The 17,613-nt window shown below is 36.5% G+C and overlaps 1 protein-coding gene across 1 annotated transcript; it reads left to right on the top strand.

Annotated features, from left to right (window-relative positions):
• Positions 1 to 5,080: 5,080 nt before the first annotated feature.
• LOC145983272 (uncharacterized) lies at positions 5,081 to 16,777 on the top strand (the record flags this gene model as incomplete). Its single annotated transcript, XM_083116430.1, has 3 exons — positions 5,081 to 5,168; positions 11,153 to 14,431; positions 16,502 to 16,777. Coding segments are annotated over exons 1-3 (3,643 nt in total), but the record flags the coding sequence as incomplete, so codon positions are not given.
• Positions 16,778 to 17,613: the final 836 nt, after the last annotated feature.

Here is a 17,613-nt window from a genome sequence, read left to right as displayed (position 1 = left end):
AATACGTATAACTAACCACCTCATGTAGCTTGGCGAAAAGTTATAACTGAAACTGTGGAGGGGATTGGGGTGGGGTCTTGGTGTTGTAAGCTCCGGGCCTTCACATAGCCTATATAAATTCCGGCCTGCGTGTGATTAAAATAATCTCTAAATAAACAAATAAAACCCCATCTTACCGTTGCTTCCTCCAGCAACACAATAAATTATTTCGACTTTTTAATTAGGTCTACATTGAAATTCCAGAAGTGTATTTTTTTTATTTCATTACAATTTTTACTTACATGTCATCTTCAAATATCTACATGGTTTACAAAATAACAACTTTGGACCGAAGTGTATAAATTTTGATGTAACAGTTATCTGGGTATGGGAAAATCTGCAGAATTATTGAATTAATAATGGGTGGCTACTTCTATTTAGAAATCTTCGTTCCTCACATAAATTTAACCTATCAGTTACGTAATCATGCGATTTTTCTTGTGATGAGCTTACGTAGAATTAAAAGAAGAAGAAGTTGGTAGGAAAGCTTTGTTTTGAGGGCGTCAGAGAACTAACCAATCACGATGATAATGGTTTAAACTGTAGAAGCATCAGATGTTCAGCCGAAAAGGTCAACAGAATCTGTAGATGAAGATGAAGTAAAGAAAAAAGGTAATATCACGAAGTATCCAATATAACATTTTGTTTCTTTGTTCTTAAATCCACTTTTATGTTCGGATAGGCTAATCGGGACTGTTTAAAGTTTAAAGTTTAAAGTGGAGTCCGATCCACCAGGGGAGGGGGCAGTTCAACCCAGAACTTCTTTATTTATTTATTTATTTATTTATTTGTCTCTTATTTATTGTTATTTATTTATTTTCTCATTTCATGTGAAAGTGCATTCCAGTCCCTAACCACTGATACAGTAAAAGAGTTACTAAAAATTCAGTTTTGTGAGTTTTAATTGTCAGAAGATTGGAACTTTGGGATCTTTTGTATGATAACTCTGGGTTTCCTTAGGGAAGCAATCTGCCTGTGAGATATAAAGGACTTACTGTATAAAGTATTTTATTTTCTTCCGTTGACCCTTGATTAAAAGAGCATTATAAGGCGAAAACATTATGCCAGTGAAGAAAAAATATATACAGAAAGAACTCAAGGGGAAGGTGTCATCTTATCACCACAGAAGATGCTTTCATTTAAGAGGGTGTATTGCCAGAGGGAAGCATTTAAGACTTTCGGAAAACAACGTTATTGTTCACGGAGATAGCTGCCTTGATCCAACAATATAACACTGTGAAATTGAAACTACCACCTAAACTTTGGAAGGGGTATGAACTAATGCAACTCCACTTTTGTAAGAGTAAATTGTTGCTGATTCGCCTGATTTGTTCATGTGAAGTCACTTTTCTGCTAATTTTGGCTAAGGGCGGCGATGAGGTTCAATGGTGATTAGATGAAAGTGACGAAGGGCGAAAACAAATACACGCAGACACTGAAAATACAACACCCCACAAGTTATTATTTTTAGTGTGGTTTCAGGCGCCAGAGACTCGTTCGCCTGCAAGATTAAAGTTTCCAGGGTATACTGGGTAGGATAGAGGTTGACATTTGAGTGTGTTCGAAAAGGTCGCGCCATACAACCCAAGTCGTCTGTGAAAAAGAGATGAATTACCGGGTAAAGTGATCAATTTCGATGAATTCCTTGTGTCGAAAATCACATTCTACAAATGTAAACTATTTGTTACCAGTGGCGAAGCGTGACATTTTTACGTAACTAGTCATCGCAAGATTTGCCAAATTGCAAGAAAATTTTATGAAATATATTTTTATTTCCATAAAGTTTAAAATCTAGGGGGAGAATTGCCCCCTTGCATGTGCTGGAAAAAAAATGCAAGAAATATATGAAAAATAATTCCATCATGAGTATCATTTTGTCCTGCTACTCTTACATTTTGCTAGCTTTGCGTTTTTTACTTCAATGTTTAACCCACTAGATTGGTTTCCGTCCAGGATTGGGGGCAATGCCTCCCCTGCCCTCCTGTGGTTGCCCCACTGTTTTCGGAGATATATATATATAAAACAAGAAACTGACATCTACTTATGACTTGATTACCCAACGAGATTGTTCACCTTGCTGGTCTGCTGATGTGTGCTTCACATTCCCCTCAACATGTTTACATGTAATCGGATACCATGAGCAAGTGGTAGCAGTGCAGAGAATAGTTCAAACCGAAAAACATCGGCTGAAATTATATTTCCCCGCCATAATGTAATCACAGTTACCTCCTCCATAGACATAACACTAAGACATAGTGGATTTTTAAGCCATAATATAGTGGAAAAGGCTAGGATTGGATTCCAACAGTCTAAGCTTCTGCTATGTTTGAATTGAATTGAATTGTTGTTATAAGTCCACTTTATGCACAGAATGGCTAATCGGGACTGGACCTAAAGTTTAAAGTTTGATCCGAACCACTGTGTCATGTGCCTCCACCGTCTGCTATGTTTGGTTTTACTTGGACGGAACTGTCACAAAATTCAAAGAAACGTACTTTAAGCACACATAAGCTAATCGGGACTCGACCTACAGTTTAAAGTGGGATCCGAACAACCATGTGCTTTCACCAGGTATCAGACTGACTGACTAATATTTCAAAGGTTGTCTGTGACAAGTAGTTCAATAGTTATTTTTAAAGTTTTTTTTGGGGGGGAGGGGTATTAAAACGTTTTTTCGTTATGTTACAAAAGCTTATATACGTAGTTCGAATCCAGAGAGGGGGCCGCGAGGCGGTGCTTGTGCACCCCTTAATTTTCTTCCGCACCCCCTACATCAACTGAACAACTGAAAACACTAACCCTTCGAGTTTCATATTATGTCATATCATATTGAGCGCCGAATGTTAGGTACTGAAGTAAACCATTATTATTGTATGGAACAGGCAAGCACTGAAAGAGATGCCGATGTACATACTTTCCTGTACTGGTGGCAGCCTCTATAAAAAATAAAAATCAGCGGCCTTTTTTTTCTTTTGTCAGCATTGTTGTTATGAATTTTTTCTTCTTTTATTTCTTAAAGTGGTCTGTTCGTGGTTTTTGATAATGCCTATAGCTTAATGTGAGTTATGTTGATTTTTCTTCTTTCTTGCATTGTTGATAAACGGTTTATTTTTCGCATACTTGTTCTTGCTCACACTGGACCAAGAATGTCAGCTGCATTCAAGTCAGTGTGCAATGTGCGTTTTGTCCTGAAGTGGCATACAATGTACTATGTATTTTGTACCTCCAATGGTTACATTGAAAAGGTTTACAAATTGTGTTTTTAGAGGCAAGGATGATTTTATTTTGTATTTCACTACTTGCGTAGTTCAATAAGAGACTGCTAAGTGTATCTGATTGTTTACACTTTATGACCATTTTCTTGGAATATAAGACTTTGTACATATCATCATGGACGTCCAGGGGGAGGGCAAGGGTAAATGAATGTCAATCTAAAGTTATATTTATATTTTGTATATTTATATTTGTATATATATATATATATATATATATATATATATATATATATATATATATATTTACATTTATGTATATTTTACACATACAATTTAATTTCAGTCAGTAATTTATGTTAATTAGTGGCGGTGATTGGGGGTGCAGTTACTTTTATTACAACTTACTTACATTGGTGATAATTTTTAGGGTAAAATGTTAAGAAATATAATGATTCGTTTGGAGAAGAAGGTGGTAAGAAGACGACGGTCGCCGACGTATACGGCTACATGATGATATAATGGTTAAAATTAATTTATTTCATTGTTTGTTTGGTTTACTAGTAATGACTATATCTACTCGACAACGCACACCTAAAAGTGAGTTGAATACTCAGTTATTGCAGATCCAGTGGCCTTATATTAATTAATCTTAGTACAAAATCAAGCAGAAAATGAATAACACATAATAAAATAAAATATTCCTTTGGGGTAATTCTACACGTACGTGTATTTTCATAATTTTATGTCTTGTCCCCCAATTATTATGATTTTTTTTTCGCTCAATGAATTGGGAATAGGGCTGCAGCAGCTTCCCCCCCCCCCCACCCGGTGGACCTTGACTATATCCTCCGGATTCACTCTCGTAAAGAAAAAAAATATTTTTTAATGGTAGATAGTAGGGAATTCCCAATTTCTCACCCCTCTCCCTCCAAATACATGCACATTTTATTGTCATATCGAATACCTATGCTCACTGCCAAACGGAAACCTTACTTCTACATTTGATGAAAAATTAGCGTCTGAATATTTTTCCCATCTTTTTCTTTATATATGAACTGAAAAAAATTACGTATATGTTCAAAAATTTCGATGGTGCGGTTGAACCACGTTACTCCGCTGTGGACACTCTTGACAGCCTGTGCGCGGGTGTTCAACGGGAAATCCTTGTAAAAGGTAAAGGTAAAGTGCTCCCCTGTGCATAGCACCATGCCATGAAGGCATATAGGGGGTGTGATTGTAACGCCCCACACTTTCTTGATCCGGTCGTGAGTGGGGGTGATGTGATCAGCATCACGCCCCTGACCGCCTTTACCCCCCAGGGTTTCCCTCAGGTACCCATGTTATTCGACGCTGGGTGGGTGCCGGGGCCGCTTCCATCCCGGATTTGAACCGGCCGGGGATCGAACCCGGGACCTTTAGCATGGTAGTCAGACGCGTTACCGACTGAGGCACCGCGGCCACCTTGTACTACTAACAAATATAATAAATATATTGTGAACAATGCATTTTTGCTTGTTGTAACACTGACGTCTTAACACAGCAGAAACTTTCTTCTCTGTCAATTGTGGAAATCGAGTATTAAATGTTCATGTAGTTGGCAACATGTAATTCGTGGGAGGTAAGGCGGGTTTTTTAAACCGCCAAATATTTTGCGCGCACTATTGAGTCCATTGCTTCGGTGAGAGGGCAGTCGTGCCGTGTGTGTGATAGGTGAAGTTGCAAACATGAGACAAAATAATAAACGGAACTTCAAGGTAATGAAGCCTATTTCAGTGCGATTCAAAGAAGATGGTGTTATTTACAAATGTACTGCAGCGAGAGTTAAGATGAAGAATAAGAAGTTGTCTGTTGGTGAAGTGCATGATGTTCGCTGGATCGACGGACAGTTCTATAAAGCTACAATTTTGGAGATAGGTAAGTGTCTTGTTCTTTTCACTGTTTTTATATTAATTCTTTAATTTTTAGCAATAATAACACATAACACGAGCATATCTGGGTTAATATAATTATAATTTTCAGTGGGTCAGAACTTATGACTATTTGCAGTTGCGCCTTATAACTATTTACAGAAAAAAAACTTGTTTGGAATCAAGTTGTCATCCTTGAATAGCATTTGTTCGACTGGGCCTAGGTTATTTTATTAATCAAGTTGACATATGACTGTCGTTTTATTGCAGAGGCTATGGAAATAGCGAGTGGTGTTGCACCCAGAGAAGGAATTTCGTTTAGTTCCCTGACAATTGGGGTCGAAACGTGACCAGGATGAGAATAATACAAAATTGTGTATGCGGGAGGCAAGGGGGGTGGGGGGGGGCAACTACTGGTCAAAGTTAAAGGTTATGCTGATTATATTCATACTTTTAAAGCGTTAAAAATCCTAGGCATAGATTTACCTCTGTTAGGTTAAATTATAACCCGTGAAGAAATATGGCTGATAAGGCAGGTACAAACTGCAGTTTGTTAACGTAAAGGCTGAGGGAGTTCATGTGATTTTGGCTGATTAAAATAAAAGAAGGGAAATGTTTGAAACGTTTTAATAGTATTGTAAAAAGTAGCCCTTTTCAAAATTACATTACGAATTTTCTTAAGCACGCTTACAAACTCGGCACATAGAGTGCGAAAGGTTGTCACAAATTATTAAAAATATTTGCTTTCAATTTAGAATCTCGACGTTGAAACCCTGTTGACAGGTATATTGGAATATTTTCTTCCACTAGATAGAAAGGCAATTCTATTTTTTGGATACGTAATTTTAAGGAATTGGGTCCATATTGGAGTTTCTCATTGGGAAAATTGATTAACGAACGTTTAACCGAATACATGGGTAGAAGAGTATCATGTTTTCCAGTAGACGTTGCTCTTCCTTTGTGAAACAGAGTTTAGAAAAATAAAGCTGTTTTGTGATGAAATGCAAGTGCTTGTAACCCTGAAGGGACCAATCTCAAGCTGTCATAATTTTCTCGGTTATGTCTCACGTTTATAAACAACAGCTGACTGCTTGGGTATTGCTTTCATTTTTGACCTTGACAAAGACGCAACAGAAAACTCTCGATATTCCTGTCTGCGTTCTAATGCTACGCTATCCACCGAAGAATACTTCTCTAAAATTTTTTTTTTTTTTAATGTTAACCGGTCATTTTTGTTTCACATGTCAAGAAATGCTCTTTTCACCTTTCATCTGCCTTGCTTGCAGTATTGTACAGTCACTAGCAAATATAAGAACAGGCGGATTGTCAAGCACTATTGTCGTTCTTTTTTCTTCTTTATAGCATGCTTTTTAACGAATGGGATTGTGCTGTTGCTGCAGCAGATATTGCATTCTGTCTATTGTTTTTTTTTTTAACTTCAAATTGCGACAAATTGCTAATGAACATGATGGTTGATAATATGGGTAGTACATCCTTTGTCACAAAAGTTCCAGGACTGAGCTCGTAAAAAATAATTGATTCAACTTACGGACTAATGGTCCTAGGTCTTGTCAAATCTTGTCGGCTATCTATGCACAGCCGCTCCCGTTTCTGGAGGTCAAGGAAGCAAGCAGAGAAAGCTTCATCTGGAATGCTTCTCAGCACATCTGTCACAGCCGTTTGGATTGCTGCAATATCTTCATCTTGACGCTTCCATTTGAGCGGCGTTTTCACACTGGGAACGGGCCTCCCCGATGACGCAGTGGTAGCGTCGTCACCTTTCAATCAAAGGATCCCGGGTTCGATACCTGGTGGAGGTACATAGTGGTTCGGATTCCACTTTAAACTATAGGTCCAGTCCCGATTAGCTTAATGTGTATAAAGAGGGCTTAAAACGCCAACTTAATCAATCAATCACACGGCCAAACAAAAGAAATCACACGGCGACAGTACGGGTTAATATGGGTGATGTGGTAGAGGAGGAATACGATGATTGGCCAGATATTCCTGGACTGATAAAGCAGTATGGGCCCTGCATTGTTGCGCAATAAGAACCACTGCCCTGATGTGCACAAATCAGGCCGGATTGCTGGACGCAAAACGTTTCAGGACGTCAATATAAACGTCTTGGTTTATCTTTTGTCCTTCATGCAGATATTCATGATGCACCAAACCTTTAACATCAAAAAATGCGATAGCTTCTGTAGCTTTCTGATAATCCCACCTTCCTCCCAAACAAGTTTAACACCGTAATGGTATTTCCAAGGTTTTTTTCCATAACAAATTTCAAAACTTTCCAAAAAAGAAAATAAGATCAATAAATAGCCACTAGTTATATTTATTACTATCATCCAGAAATATGGACAATTAATTCTACATCTGAAAAGCACGCATTTGTTCATCATATTCTCTTCTTTTGACAAAATTTGCAGAATTGTTGTTCAAGGAGTTTCTATCTGAATGTTTTTCTTTCATGTACGAAGTTCTAGAAATTTGATACAAATGAATCAATACAAATTCGGAACAAGTGAATCCATAGAGGTCGTTCTGGGCCCATTTCCAATTGGATAGATTGGAAAAATTAGACGAGATCTAAAAAGAATATAACATTAAAATGTGTTTGGATACCTGATTTAATTAACGTTTTTCAGTTATACCGTTAGGTTAACCGCGATAGTGGACGTGCGTATGATAGCCAGGGAAGAGGCAAGGTTATGTGTAGTACGTTAGTGTAATTACATACAGAGAATAAAATATAACTTGGAAAATCAGAGTTTACATCCTTGTAGTTCAGTTGTAGGAGAGTTGAAGAGGGTTGAGCAAGTGACTCAACAACGGCTGCATTTGTAGCGGCCACAGCTTTTATACTTTTCGTGAATCGCAAATTGAAAGAACGACATCAATAACTACAAGCCCTCTAAGTTACATATTCGCCTACACATCGGACAGCAAGAGTTTCGTGAATTGTTCTGCAAGTCCAATTCTAATTTTGCCAGTATCGATCAGCTTTAGTGCAGAAACTGAAGCAATTAAGAGCCAAGAAAACGACGGATCATCCGTTATTTAGTGCTACATTTAATTCAATAAATCTATTTGGAATGAGTCCTTCCAATGTCTCTAGGTTTACGTCTTGTTTACAGAAGAAATTAAAAAGAATATGAAACAGAAGTATCACACCTACGTATTTTGTTAATAGGGCTTAGTTTGTTTGTTGGAAGTACAACGGTTCAGAAAAAAAAAACAGAGGAGGATATGAAGAACAGATGCGTGTTCCACAGACGTTGAACCTATTTATATGAATGGTGAAGTTAGTACCCTCCAAATCAAAACACGTTCATGAGCTGTTGTTCAGAATCACCACAAAGCTTTAGCTTTATGTTTGAGCATGATGTAAATTGTGTAACTGAGAAAAGTGAGAGGCTTCCGTGACGTCATAATTGATAATATCTCAAGGATGTCAGCTGCTTTTGAGAAACGAAAAACTAGACCTGTTAAAAATTAACTTCGTTCTGGGACATGGGGCTGTTCGCTGCTACGGTATGGGATTAATTCCTTAAGTACCTCTAGTACAAATACTGCAATTTTGAACATTGACGATACAGTTTGAATAAAATATGCCATATAATATTTTATACTAGAAGTATGTAGTTTCTACAAATTTTGTTAGAATATTCGGAGGTTAACGTTTTTCGTATTTTGTTCTGAACCATATTTATATAATCTTATCATCACTAACTTGTTTAGAAATGTGTATTCCACTCCCTTTACGAAACCGTATTTAATTGTACGATGTTTCACTCATTTTGAACAATTTTCTCAAAACGTTTTCAGAGAGACATATCATTCCAACAGACAAAGTAACAGTAATAGGTTTAGTAGGGTGGGTGGAAAATGTTAGACAAAATAACGCGAGGATATTTCATCGGCTGCTTCTTTACATTTCTTTCTTAGGTACTCTTGTACCCCCCCCCCCCTTCCCAGTTCTTCACACTGATTCTGAATGATTTACGGAGCATTTTTCATGTTTCCGAGAACTCTTCTTTTTCTAACATCCTTTATCTTTATACTTAATTACGTAGTTGAGCATACTTACCATCGTCCTCTGTGGCCTTTGTAGGGAGGCTATAATAGAGGCGATGTGATCACACCAGATTCCAGATTCCCCGCAGGTACCCATTAATGAGAAACTGGATGATTGATTGATTGAGTTGGTGTTTTAAGTCCACTTTGTGCACAGTAAGGCTAATCGGGACTGGACCTACAGTTTAAAGTGGGATCCGAACCACTATGTGCCTCGACCGGGAATCGAACCCGAGACCCCTTGGAGAAACTGGATGAGTCCCAGAGCCACTCGTGCTGGGAGTTAGCTAGAAAATTCGCATCTGAAATCACCCATGCTGGGAATAAATCCCGGCTTTCCTACGTGGCAGCCAGACACCCTTCCGACTGAGCCACCGAGTCGAATTTGCAAGAAAGAACAGAAGTTAATAATAAAGCAAGCACTGCAAAAATAATAGTATTTTCGGTCATTTACAATATATTGCCATTCAGACCTCCATACAAATACGTTAAACTGTGATTTTACTTGTACAGGAGCATAAAATCAACAACGACGCCAGGGAAAAGTGACAAGAGAAGCAGCAGGCGCAAAGACGGAGGGGGGTTACGCTTGAAATTGCATTTTATATACTTCTAAATATCACTTGTATTAAGGTTAAAAATTCACTTTGGAAATATGAAAACCCCAAAGAAAATTGGGTTTTCTACTGAGGGGCTCCACCCACAGCTTTTTTCCAGGCGCCGTCACTGCATAAAGCAAATTTTACACTTTAAAGCAGTGCTTTATTTTGAGTACTAATCAGTGAAGCTGAGGAGAAGTTTCCCACTGCGTATTCTTCCGCCTGCCTGTCTGCCAGTCCGTGTCAACTAGCCGTATCTCAGAAATTACCAGAGCTCCAAATACGAAACTTGATAGGTTGATAAACCTAAGAAATACCAGCAAAAAGCATCATAGATCATCTCGATCCGAGCACCGTCTTTCCGTGAGGGACAATCGAAGTCACGTTACGTGCCGATATCTCAGAAACTGTTAATGCTACGTAATAAAATGTAATAGATCATCTCGATATAAGTTATCTGAATCGACATATCCGTCTGTCTGTGGTAGCAAATAAATCGAAAGTCAACAATCTATATATTTTTAACATTACGATATCACCGGAATTATTAGAGCTAGAAATTTGAAACTTGGTAAAAACTGAAACATCTTGGAAATACGCACCTGATGTAGTATATACGTTCTCGATTGGGCTATCCATTTGATTTTTGTAGTCAACAGTCGAAACCGATTGATAAATATATGGTAGTCAGAAAAATTATTGGAAATGAAAATAGAATTTGATGCACTGGCAGACCTACTCAATACTACTCTGAAGTGACATAAATAATATGAAGGTCCACGTATATAAGGGGGAAGGGGAGGGTCAAACAATTGAAACTCAACAATCAATATATATTTGACCGTTGAGATCCTGGAATTACTGAAACATGTAATACGTGCAATTTTGTGTTCTGAAGGCCATGTTGAACAGTCACTTCTTTCGTGAAAATGTTCTCTATTGATCCGCCCATTATCCGTTCTATTTAACAATCAAACTAACCGATATCTCTTTATTAGAGATACAAATAGAGTAGTCTGACTGTTTATAAGTTTAACCGTGGATATAACATGTTCTGATTAGTACCCATTAAGCACATCACGGTAAGATTGTGAATGCTGCTCCAACTTGATTTAAGTATTTAACAAAGTTCTCTTCGGAAAGGAAATCTGATAAAATTGGGGAATATAACCCTCCCGGTATCCCTCTCTGGTTACGCTTGTTTTCTATTTTACATAATATATAATGTTATACAATATCGCATAGAAATATTAATTACGAAGAGAAAGACGTAGTCATTTCTCAAGAAATGTTGATTTCATTAGTTTCTAAGGTGAACAAATTGTTAATATTTTTACAGGACCATCTCTGGATGACGGTGAAGAAGAAGACTCTGCCAGCAGACAGCATGCTCAAGTGACATTGGAAAGTACTGTGAAGCAAACATCTAAGAAGAGAAAATTCGAAAACATACAAATGTCACAGACAGTGAACAATTCTCCTGTAGAAGAGAGAACTGAAATATCTAGTACTGAACATGTAGTAAATGGAATTGAAAATTCTTACCAACAAAGGCAATCTTGTAAAGCAACTGCGTGTGATGAGGTGAAACGTCCGAATTATCAACCGGATTTGACAGAGATAAGCAAAGCAAAACATTTAGATAATAACCACAGAGTGGAAAATGCAATTATTTCATGTTCAAGGGAAACTGAGTGGCGTGAATGTCAAACAGACGTATATACATCCAATGCAAACAACGTACCATCTGTGAATGAAGATAAAGAAGAAGAATGGATCAACAGAAATGCTCAAGAGGCATTACAAACGTCTAAGAAGAGAAAATTGGAAGATATGCAATTGCCACATGTGGAGACAGTGAACAATTCTCCTTTACAAGATAAAACTGAAATATCTAGTACTGAACATGAAAATTCCTACCAACAAAGGCAATCTTGTAAAGCAACTGCGTGTGATGGGGTAAAACGTCCGAATTATCAACCGGATTTGACAGAGAAAAGCAAAGTAACACATTTAGCTAATAACCACAGAGTGGAAAATGCAATTATTTTATGTTCAAGGGAAACTGAGTGGTGTGAATGGCAAGAAAATATAAAGGTATCAAATTCTAACAGTATACCTATTGCAAATAATCAGTTTGAAATGGAAGACTACTCAAAGTGTTCTGATAGAAACAAAGAATATGCAAAGAAAAATATAATTGGAAACATTTCATCAAGAATAGAGAAGGATAAAACAAGGATGGTAGAAAGAATGCAACAAAATCGCAAAACAAGTAAAATTCAACAAATAAATAGATCTTTGAGACAAAAACATTTATCGTCGTCCGTGGGAAAATTTAAGAAGAGCAGTACTAATAAACACAACGGAAAAAAGGTAGAAGTGTGTACAACAATCAAGCAAAGGTCAGGCAAATCAGAGAGACTTAATTTTAATGATCAGAAATCTACATGCAGAGAGACAGCTCCATCCTTTCCAAAATTATCGGAATTTAGAAAAACAGCTATATATAAGAAAGGAAACATGGTGGTGGATGTGCTTTCTGTGGAAAATACAACAACAAACGAAGCTGGGTCATCCCTTCATGATGACTTACAATTGCAAGGAAGAGAACATGTTCAATCAACCAATCGTGTCTTGGAAAGTAACGAGGTCGAGGAAGATTCTTCAATAGACTTAACTCCTTCAGAATCTGAATATCTTCCAGACACAGATAATTCTGATACTGAAATTGAAAATTGTCTTGAATCAACTAAGAAAAATAAAGCCTTGGCGTCAGTTAATTCTGATAAGGAGAGTAAAAAGTGTAGTTATAGCGATACTTGTAATAGATCAAAGAGGATTAATGAAGAAGACACTTTGTCTTCCAGTAGTGACACGTTGGAAGTAGATATTACGAGAAAGAATGGAACTAAAAGAATATTTAATAAGAGACAACATTGTTTTTACTGTGGAGATACAATGATAAAACTTTCACGGCACCTACACAGAAAGCACATAGATGAATTAGACGTCAAGGCAGCTTTTGCATTTCCTAAGAACTCAAAGGAACGAAAGGAAGCCTTAACATTACTTAGGAACCGTGGAAATTATACTCACAATGTTGAAGTTGTGAAAAATAAGAAAGGAAAACTCATTGTTAATAGAAGGCCATATATCCAATTAGCAACACCAGAATATTTGCCATGCGAATATTGCTTCACATTGCTTGTAAAATCTAATATCTGGAGACACAAGAAAATTTGTAAATTTGCTCCGAAAAATGGACCACCTTCCAAGTATCGCCACCAAGCACGCGCTTCGCTACTGATGCCCATTTCATCAGTAGCCACTGAAGGTCTGAAGGAGAATGTTCTTGGTAGGATGGTTCAGGACAGAGTATCTCTAGTGGTTCGAAATGATGAATTGATTCTCAAATTAGGAAGCCGACTGCACAATATCCATGGTCACCTAAAACATATGCACAGTACCATCAGTAGCAAAATGAGAGAACTCGGAAGGTTTTTGATAGAAATTAGAAAACTTGACAATACAATAATCACACTACGAGACTGTATTTCACCTGCAAAATTTAAAAGTGTGATTCAAGCTGTACGTATTCTTTGTGGTTTCCAGGGAGAATCTAATACATATAAAGCTCCCTCCTTAGCACTGAAAATTGGCAATTCCCTATCTGAGACGGCAAAGATAATGAAGGCCGACGCTATAATAACTCATGATATACAAATGAAGGAGAATGCAGATGATTTCCTTCATTTGATGACATCTGAATGGAATGTTGAAATTTCAAGGAATGCCTTGAAAACTTTGGAGGAAAAGAAATGGAATACGGATGTTTTGCTGCCACTAAGAGACGATCTGCTAAAACTACAGTCGTATCTTAAGAAGGCCAAACAGGACCTCACACAGAAGATGAAAGACAATCCCGATGAATATACATGGACTTCGCTCTGTCAGGTTGTGTTAACGTACCTCATATTATTCAATCGGAGAAGAGTTGGTGAAGTTCAAAGACTGTTAACAGAAACTTACACTAAGCACAGGGTAAATAATAAATTTAATGAAGATGTATTCAACAGCTTAACTGATCTGGAAAAGAAATTGTGTCAGTCTTTAATAAGAATAGAAATACGTGGGAAGAGAGGCCGAGGCGTTCCTTTATTTCTAACACCTGGCATTGACGAATGCATGCAAATATTAATCCATACTAGAACAGTTGGAAACATCCGTGAAAGTAATCCGTATTTCTTTGCCATTCCTTCAACCCAAGATAGTTGTGTGAGGGCACACGATTGCCTAAGAAAGTTTTCTCAGGAATGTGGAGCAAAGAACCCAGCTGCATTAAGATCTACACGTTTAAGGAAACATATTGCAACCATGTCCCAATTGCTTAATCTGAAGGACTGTGAACTGGACCAAATCGCGAGACATATGGGACACGATATTCAGATCCACAGAGAATATTACAGATTGCCAGAGTCAACTGTGCAGCTCGCCAGTGTCAGCAAATTACTCCTTACATTGGATCAGAGAGGAGGACTAGAAGAGTGCAGGGGCAAATCACTGAGCGAGCTTGATGTTCAACTCCCAGGTATGAATACCACATTTATAATATATTTCACTTATGTTATATTTGTAGCATGGACTAAGTTTCCACTCGCAATATACTCACAATTCCATATTATTTTACTATCATCGTACCTTCAACAACATAAAACTTATGCATGCCTTTAAGTTCTAGATGCTAATTTTGGTTATTTTACTACACTTTGCAGCCACTTGGGGTAATCGCGATGATAAAGGAATGAAATAGATGACGGGACAAACACACACTCATGTATTGACCAGGATTTGAATCTGGAACCCCTTACGTCATAGCGCGATATGTACACCATTTCGCCACGGGCGCGGAACATGTTAGATGATGTCACATTCATTGATTACATTGATTCAGTCAGGTTTGGCAACGATAAAAAGAACGAATGACTATAGCCACTATTCTTAAAAAGAACTATTTCTATTCTTACGTTACACGAATGTAATTCCAAGAACACATGTTTGAAAACCTGAGTGTTGATCATACGTATTCCTTTCCTTTGTTACAATCAATAGGTAACACTTTGAGAGCCTTGCCCAACTCACCGACTGCTGTTCATACTTCCACTTGCTCTCAGCAGAGGTGGGAGTCACGTGTGGTCAGTACGACGAACCCCCCAGCCTGTGCAGGCTTCCGTGATCGGATTAGGCTACTCATCCATAGTTCGCCTGTTTGACACCGGTCTCATTCTGTTAATGACTCTGTTTCACAATATTAATTGAAAGTTATTGTTATTTTCAGACTTCGAGGGGGGAGGTTATCATCTTTGTAGCATAATTTACTTAAAATGAAAATCGAGACCAACTTTTATTTATAATATATACATACAAAATATCAAGTAATTATACGTTGAATGCAGGGATATCAAATATGTAAATGATTTTCGTTTTTACAAATAATCGTTACTTTATACAATGATCAGAGTACCATTTCTCAAAATTCTTATTCTGTATCAGACATATATATACATGCACATGCACACACTCCCATAATTTTGGTTTGCAAGTCATTGGTAAAAATTTAGATTATTTTTAGGCAATATATCTAATAATTTCAAATTCATCTTTTCCTTTGAATCTTCTAAATCACGCGACAGTGTTCCATTTTCGGATGATTAGGAAACCTCGATTCATGTACTCTTCAATGAATATTTCCTTTCATATAGTGTAGAAAGATTTACAATTTTCCAAATTACCACATAAATTTATAAACCCATGGAATGGGTATATTTAGGGCTGGTTTTTTTGTATTATTTTTTCAAGAATTTCGTGAAAAATATATGAAATATCGTGTTTATAGTTAAAAATATGGCAGTAATTTCGTGAAAATTTCGTGGTAATTTTTAATGCCATGCACTTATACATAATGTTACTAAATCAATGAATTATTAATTTATACAAGGCTTAATGTTTGCAACATTTATGGGAAAATAAGCTTAAAAATAGTAAATAATAAATTTCACCTTCTGAAAATCAGCCTTACTCAGTTATATTTATATTTTAGAAAAAGTGGAATGTACAAAACAATCTGTCTCTCATTTACTTTCATTCATAAAACAACATAAAAAATAATAAACTTTCAGGTTACTGTGCCTTTCCAAATGATTTCTCATTCCTTTGCAGCCAACATCTTCAAATCGAATATATTTCTTAAAAAGAAATTTGTAAAAAATGCCATTTTTTCGTTTTTATCGTAAAAATGAAAATGTTCGCAGAAACGGTAAATTTTCGCTAAAATTCGCGACAAAATTACAGCCGTGAATCAGTCACATTTGTTATAAATCGTGCATATACTACTTGCTGCGTCTCTCCGTTACATTTCGGGTTTATCGCTAATAACAAAAAAAAAAAAAAACCCTGGGCGTATTGTTATTTTTGGAGCAGGAATACATGTGTTGAAATTTCAATGAAATTATGTTTATAATTTATAGTCATTCATTACGCTGACGTTGATTTTATATCATACACGTCCCGTCCTATGGTATCTTAAATTCAATTTTCAGTTAGAAAATTGTTACCTTTCTTACATGTACACAATTAATAAAAATCACTTTTCATTTGACAGATATGGTCAGCAATGAAAGATTTGAGGAACTACAAGGCAATATTTGCAATAGCGTTGAAGAACGTTTATCTGAAACAAGTGAGGAACATACAGATATGCATACATTTGCCGAAAGTCATCCTGAAATAGAAAACATTTTTAAAAAGAAGAGAAAGCCATCTAAAAAGAAGTGGTGGTCAAGAGAGGAAGTAGAAGTAGTGTCGAACTTTTTCAAGAGGCATTTAGTTAGGGAAATAATTCCCAAGAAGGATGAGTGTGAGAGGTGTATTCAAGAAAGTAATGGGATCCTAAAAGATAGAGAATGGAAGGGTGTCAAGTATTTTATTTATTCCAGAATAACTCAGAACAAGAAATTTAAACTCAAACAATTCTCAAGTAAATCTGAATTTGAAAGAAACTAGAAAGTATTTTCATGTTTTATTAAAAGAATCAGTTAACAATGAATCTCTCATGTGATTGATGCATTTTATACACAAGTTTAAGGAATAAATTGAGAGTAAATATAATGTTTATATTGTCCGACGCATAGTCAGAAAGAGAATAACATAATGCTCAATTGCACAGTTTTCTAAAATTATAGAAAGAAAAATTATTTTAAAATAGCAAATAATTAATGGTTGTTTTTGTAGAGTGTGAACAACTACTTCTGATCTTTGTTAGAATTGTGATAAGAAAAAAAATATTTGCAGTCACCAAATTTTTATTTCGTTAATTTTAATATTTATTGTCACAAATATCACGTGCTTGAATGCAAACGTTCATACATGGTTGCAGTTGCAATTGTAGAAAATTGCTAAATATTGACAAGCAACACCAACTGCAGTGAATGGAGGAGTTAAGAACTCTTGCAGAAGAAATAAAAACTATTAGAGTTTCTCTCTCACATGAAGCTAGTGTTCTTTTTGCATTAAATTGAGAACTTTCTATACGCACAAGCGATATTTCTATAGGAGTGTAATATTAAATTATTAAAACAAATGTTTAAATTCTTTTTTATGTCCATAGTTCATTAATCTTCAATCCAACATGAAACTGTAAATTAATATCATATGGCAGAGAATTTTGTGTAAACACATAGAAGAATATCTTGTGTTGCTATGATAAATAAGTGT

The sequence above is a fragment of the Lepisma saccharinum genome, unplaced genomic scaffold (genome assembly GCF_977018435.1).
Source record: "Lepisma saccharinum unplaced genomic scaffold, izLepSacc3.1 HAP1_SCAFFOLD_715, whole genome shotgun sequence".
Taxonomy (NCBI): Eukaryota; Metazoa; Arthropoda; class Insecta; order Zygentoma; family Lepismatidae; genus Lepisma; species Lepisma saccharinum.
Note: the sequence above shows the minus strand (reverse complement) of the source record. Positions and strands in the feature narration are given on the sequence as shown.